General features: G+C 38.4%; 1 protein-coding gene across 3 annotated transcripts in view; it reads left to right on the plus strand.

Annotated features, from left to right (window-relative positions):
- The first annotated feature begins 4,513 nt into the window (after positions 1 to 4,513).
- The window catches only part of aimp2 (aminoacyl tRNA synthetase complex interacting multifunctional protein 2), a 2,863-nt gene continuing 1,376 nt past the window's right edge, over positions 4,514 to 6,000 (plus strand). The window contains exons 1-2 of one of the 3 annotated variants that reach the window (XM_016229488.1): positions 4,514 to 4,727; positions 5,316 to 5,522. In XM_016229488.1, coding sequence (XP_016084974.1) covers positions 4,713 to 4,727; positions 5,316 to 5,522 — 222 coding nt within the window. In that variant the 5' untranslated portion in view covers positions 4,514 to 4,712. Of the gene's footprint in view, positions 4,836 to 5,057; positions 5,158 to 5,315; positions 5,523 to 6,000 lie in introns of those variants that run through there. The other 2 variants (XM_016229486.1, XM_016229487.1) reach the window with 2 other exon arrangements.

Consider the following 6,000-nt stretch of genomic DNA (forward strand, 5'->3'; position numbering starts at 1 on the left):
CCTGTTGTGAGCCCTGCCTTGTTGTGTGAACTGTCTTCCTGCCTCATCTTTTTGTGCTCTAATTTTGTTAATAAACTGTTTCCCCTGTCCATTCTGCATTTGGGTAATCATATAGCAACACCCTGGCAACCACTCACACATTAGCAATAGCATCAACCACACATTAGCATTTTGGTGGCAGGTTTTCATTAGAAAATGTAAATATCTGTACTGTTTTACTGAGGCTGGATGGCCAAGTCTGTATGTTGCTTAAGCACATTGTGTATATAAATAGTATGAGTCCTTTTAAACACTTGAAATGTTTTAAAACACATCTGTAGGTTTACTATGTCCTGACCCTGCTGAGGTTAACCTCAACAACTCCCAAACATGTAAGCACAGTTCCTCTTATCACACGTGGCGTGCTCACAGCGGGGCAGATCAGCGGCTCAGCAGTAAATGAGCAAACGCAGGGCTTTGGGTGGCTCGAGAGAGATCAGGGAGTTCTTGGGACTTGGGAGTGGTGTCAGGGGAACTCGAAAAAATACAGGTGGCATGACAGGTGGGACCCCATTCTAGGACTGTGTTGGTGGACCAGTCAATATAGGGATTATGCTGCAGAAGCCAGGGGTGACCAAGGACTACAGGGAAGTTGGGAGACTGAATGAAATGGAAAACTATTTCCTCTTGGTGTTGAAAAATGGAAAGGTGTAGAGGGGATATTTGATGCGTTATCTCTCCCTGGCCCAAAGGTCGTCCATCCAGAGCAGTAACAGCCAGGGGAAAGGGAAGGTATTCACAGGGAATACAGAGTTACTTAGCCAGGGAAAAATCCATGAAATTTCCAGCCGCACCAGAATCCACCCAGGCCTGCAAGGAGTGGTTATGATAGTACCAGGAGAGTGTGACTGGAAGAAAAAATCCTAAATTGGTGAGGGGAGCAGTTAGGGTAGCTCCTGTAACAGACCTGCTCTGGCATTATAGTCATCCGAATGCACACAACACAGATTACATGTGCCATGAAGATTTAGTGTAGGCCAGGAGACTGTGACTAAATTGTCCTTTCAGTTCTGGTCAATATTAAATGCTGCACTCTTAAACTGCTAAACTTTGCATTAACTTGATACACGTGATCAGTCGCCGCTCTAGGAGTAGTTGTGTTTATCAGAGATGCTCCGCTAGCCGCCGGAGCTCAAACCCAGACACAAACCAGTCACAGAACCTCACTGAGCTCCGTTTCCCATCTCCGATCCATTTTCTACATGATTGCAGGAGTCACTGTTGGGTTCGATTTCGACTCTACGGCTACCAGATCTTCTCATTGCCTAACAGGGTTCTACACAACATAGCCGTCACATCTCCAGGACCTCAGCGAACAGTGAATTATTAAAGCTTAACAAGCTGTCGGGACACCAAACTCAATTGTGCGTTTTAATTAAATGTCTCCCTCTCTCACTCCATCCGCCTCCTCTCTGCTGACAGTGAGATGGTGGTGTTTGAGATGCTCCAGTGTTTCCCCTTGAACAGACGGGGAACATGGGAAATGGAGCGTTTTTATCTGCTCAGTCAGCATTTGAAGTTTATTATTGCTAATGTTTTTGCAAAACGAATAATCCCTCAAATTGTACAGCTTGTTCAAGAGAGCTGTGCTATTAATTGTACTGAATGAGCACTTTATAGTGTAGTGTACTAGTTCAGGTTTGAAAGTATAAAATTATACTTTAATATGATATTCATGAAATAAAAGGCCACTTAAGTGAACTTAAAGACAGACTCTTTCATGACTAAGTTTCATTACACACTTTTAAAGTGTGCTCTTTGTAATAATGTCAAGTTAAAGATTGTACTTTATGGTACATATTATAGTATGCAATATAAATAACAGAATAAAATGCATTTTTTTGTCATGCTGTAAAGAAGGACACTTATTTTGATGTGTTGACTATATACTAAAGTATATGTGAAGTACTTGATTATAATTTTAACTGTAGTGTGTTATTCGATATTACATTTAAAGTTAATATATTTTAACTGTACTAAATTGCAGCTTCATCATAATCAGTAAGCTTCGATAGAAAGTGCGTTCTAGTATGTTTTAGTTTACCATAAATGATTGTTAGTACATTCAGCAGTCCATATTTTAAAGACAATAGAAATAAGTATGAATTTACATACATTGATGGACTTACGTCCCACTTAAGTGGGTCAATAAACCGCTCTAAAGTTCAGCTAATTGCAATTAACATACACTACATTTCAGTTAATTGCAAATAGCATGCAATTAATTGTCTGAAAACATTACATTCAGTTCACACTTAAGTATATATATATATAGGCCTATTTTTAAGTATATTATTTCCATAAGTACTCTTGAAGTGTACTTTCCCCCCCCTAGGGTTAGCATTGCTGTTGCACCTACCCTAGCAACCACCTAGCAATAAGCATTCTCTTAGCATCGCCCTAAAAAACTGTGAGAACACCTTAGCAAAGCATACAACAACCACTTTTATTAGCAACCACTTGGGATTACCCTACAAACCACAACGTAACTTAAAAGCACTCAAACATATAGTAAAAAAGCAACACTTATATAGTAGGCTACTCAAAACCACACAGAACACCTTAATGACACCCTAACAAACACTCCTTAGCAATCATATAGCAACACCCTGGCAACCACTCACACATTAGCAATAGCATCAACCACACATTAGCATTTTGGTGGCAGGTTTTCATTAGAAAATGTAAATATCTGTACTGTTTTACTGAGGCTGGATGGCCAAGTCTGTATGTTGCTTAAGCACATTGTGTATATGAATAGTATGAGTCCTTTTAAACACTTGAAATGTTTTAAAACACATCTGTAGGTTTACTATGTCCTGACCCTGCTGAGGTTAACCTCAACAATTCACAAACACGTAAACACAGTTCCTCTTATCACACGTGGCGTGCTCACAGCGGGGCAGATCAGCGGCTCAGCAGTAAATGAGCAAACGCAGGGCTTTGGGTGGCAGAACAGATCACAGGTGTGCTGACAGAACACAGCCACTGTCCCAGAGCTGATGAGTGCCGAGACAACACACACACACACACACACACACACACACACACAGATTTACTGCACAATAACATGCACAGCAGGTTGCATGCTAAGGGAATTAGTCCTACACATGACTGAACACATCCCAGGCACACTATTCCTGTTTATGACTGTAAATCACAGACAGTTGTTGTTTGTGATTACTGGATAAAGATTTTCAGAAATCACTCACAACTTACCAACTAAACATTTTATAGTCAATAAAATATTTTAGAACTGATTATAACTAAAAATGTCATATGAAATTATTGTCATATTATATTTATTTCCCAGGCCTGAAATGATTAAAAAATAAATAAATAGGATAAAAATATGGCTTATTTATAAGGTGTGCTCCTTGTTTTCATTTGGTTGTATTTGATATAAAACTTAAAACTGTAAAGTGTATCAAGTACGAAGGGGTATATATAATATAAAGGAAGTGTGTTTAGAAGTGTGCTATATAGATCAAACACGTTTCAGAATCCATCCACTGAAGTCAATGTTGCACTGAACCAAAAGTGTTTGACTGAATTTCCCCTGCCATATGTTGTAGCGTGCTGCCCTCTGCTGGACATGAGCACTAAACTGCAAAGTGGAAAGATAGTGTACAAAAGAGAAGTTTGGATTAGATAGATAGATAGATAGATAGATAGATAGATAGATAGATAGATAGATAGATAGATAGATAGATAGACAGCCAGACTAATAAATAAATAAATACAACTGATTAAAAGATTATTTAATGTATTATTCTATACCAGTGCAAATAAGTAATATCAACTTAAAAAAACTGTGCAGATATATATATATATATATATATATATATATATATATACCATAAAAATGTATTTTACGTAGAATTATGTACAAGTGTTAATTAAATATTTAAATATTACATAGTTAATAACCACATAAATTCCTTCTGCTAAACCTCAATATATTGTGATAAATAAAAATATATAAATGTATATAAAGTAATATAATACATGATATAATATAATATAATAAAAACATATATTTTACATATCAATATGTACAAGTGTGTAATTACAAGCAGCTTCGCAAAATATTGAAATATTAGCCTACTAGTTCATTGGCATAGTTAGTACATGTTACTACACAGTAACAAGAGCACTGTGACCATGAATGCTAACCCCAATATACTGTGATAAATCCATAATCTTATTTATTTACATAATTCCATTGTATAGGCCTATAAATGCATAGCCAATAAACACACAAAACAGTTATATTTCCCAAATATAATATCATATAAAAGTATTGGATACAGTGCGAAGAGTAAATGCATAATTTCATCCTTTACTTTTTCATATTTTGCTACAAATCTACAATATTTTACGATAATACACTGAGCCAGTAATGAATTCGCTAACTCAGGTCTTCAAAGGCCTCTTATATTTTTGAATTTGAAGCAATCCTAAAAATGCCATCCTCTGGCGGCACTGCGCGCGACCCCAGTGCTTCGATCCTCAGCGGAAATGACGCACGACGGCCTCTTCTCCTCCACTCAGCTGCTGCTAGCTGGCTGCTAGAGGGACTGTCGACAAATCGACAAATCCCGTCAAAAACTAACATATCTGGATTTTGTTGCTTTTATTTTGCCGCTGGAGTGCGTTTGTCACCCGACATCATGCCCATGTACAAGGTAAAGCCCGTCAGTCCCGGTGACATAAAGATTGATTTGCCGACGTGCATGTACAAGTTACCAAATACCCACGCGCAGGGAATGAACTGCGGAGAGCACGCGCTTCAGGTAATCGGAAGCACATCAGTTCACCATTCAAACCACACATATGAGCATAAAATCATAAAGATGCGCAAAATACACAGTCGCTAAGGCCGAAGCAAGTTTGTCTGATGCAATGGGCGCATGCATGTCGGCTTTGATGATTGACAAGCTGCAGTGCTTTGTGCTCTGGAATGAGAGGTTGGTCCTCCAGTGAGATGTTGGATTTCCTGGAATCTCACTTTCAGTTTAATACACTGCAGTGTACGAACAACAACGACTCCCTGAGATACTTAGGAAGGAGATGGATCATATTAGAAAAAAGGATGTTGATGATGATGATGTTATGGTGAATTGATATTCCTATTATTTATAGCAGGGGCCACTTGCACTTAGTTAGAGTTAGTTTAATGCAACCAAATGCTGTTTTGTAGTGAACATTTGAAGGTATCCATGCAGATTGCATGTAAGCGGTCTCTTCTCATCTGTGTCTCTTGCTGCTCTCAGAACGGGGAGGTGGATCCTGCTCTGAAGGCGCTGGAGGAGCGACAGGATGAGGTCCTGAGAAGACTGTATGAGCTAAAGGCAACGGTCGACGGGCTGGCCAAGACCGTGACCACTCCTGACGCAGACCTGGACGCCAGCACACTGTCACGCGGACCGACTGAGTCTGTGTTCAGAGGAACGGCAGATCTAGACTCCTTACTGGGCAAGGTGAGCCTTTACACGAGCCATTAGCCAGTTTCTATTTATCTTGATGATTCAACCCTGTTCAGGTATTTTCCTTCAGCGTTCTACTGCCAACACTAAATCAGCATAAACATGCCAGTCCGGTTAACCAGTTAACCGAGTGTTTGTGTTCTGTTTCTGTTTAGCAGCCATAATTAGGCGTGGGCATTATGATTCAAATCGTATATCAAGAAATAAGTAATTTTATGTCAGACATGGTATAAATTGTGAGGTTGTTTCTTCTGGAAATTCTGTGGGAAAAAAATTGTGTTTGTTTTAAATAACATTGTCATGGATAAACCTGTGAATTAAAAACTAGTCTTGTTGCTAAATTGGAATTACTAACTTTATTATTATTATTAAGGATAAAATTTGAACAGTATCAAAGTTAATTTATTTAATAATAATAGTATACACACACACACACACAATATATATATATATATATATATATATATATATA

This window comes from Sinocyclocheilus grahami, unplaced genomic scaffold (genome assembly GCF_001515645.1).
Source record: "Sinocyclocheilus grahami isolate Dianchi unplaced genomic scaffold, SAMN03320097.WGS_v1.1 scaffold353.1, whole genome shotgun sequence".
NCBI lineage: Eukaryota > Metazoa > Chordata > Actinopteri > Cypriniformes > Cyprinidae > Sinocyclocheilus > Sinocyclocheilus grahami.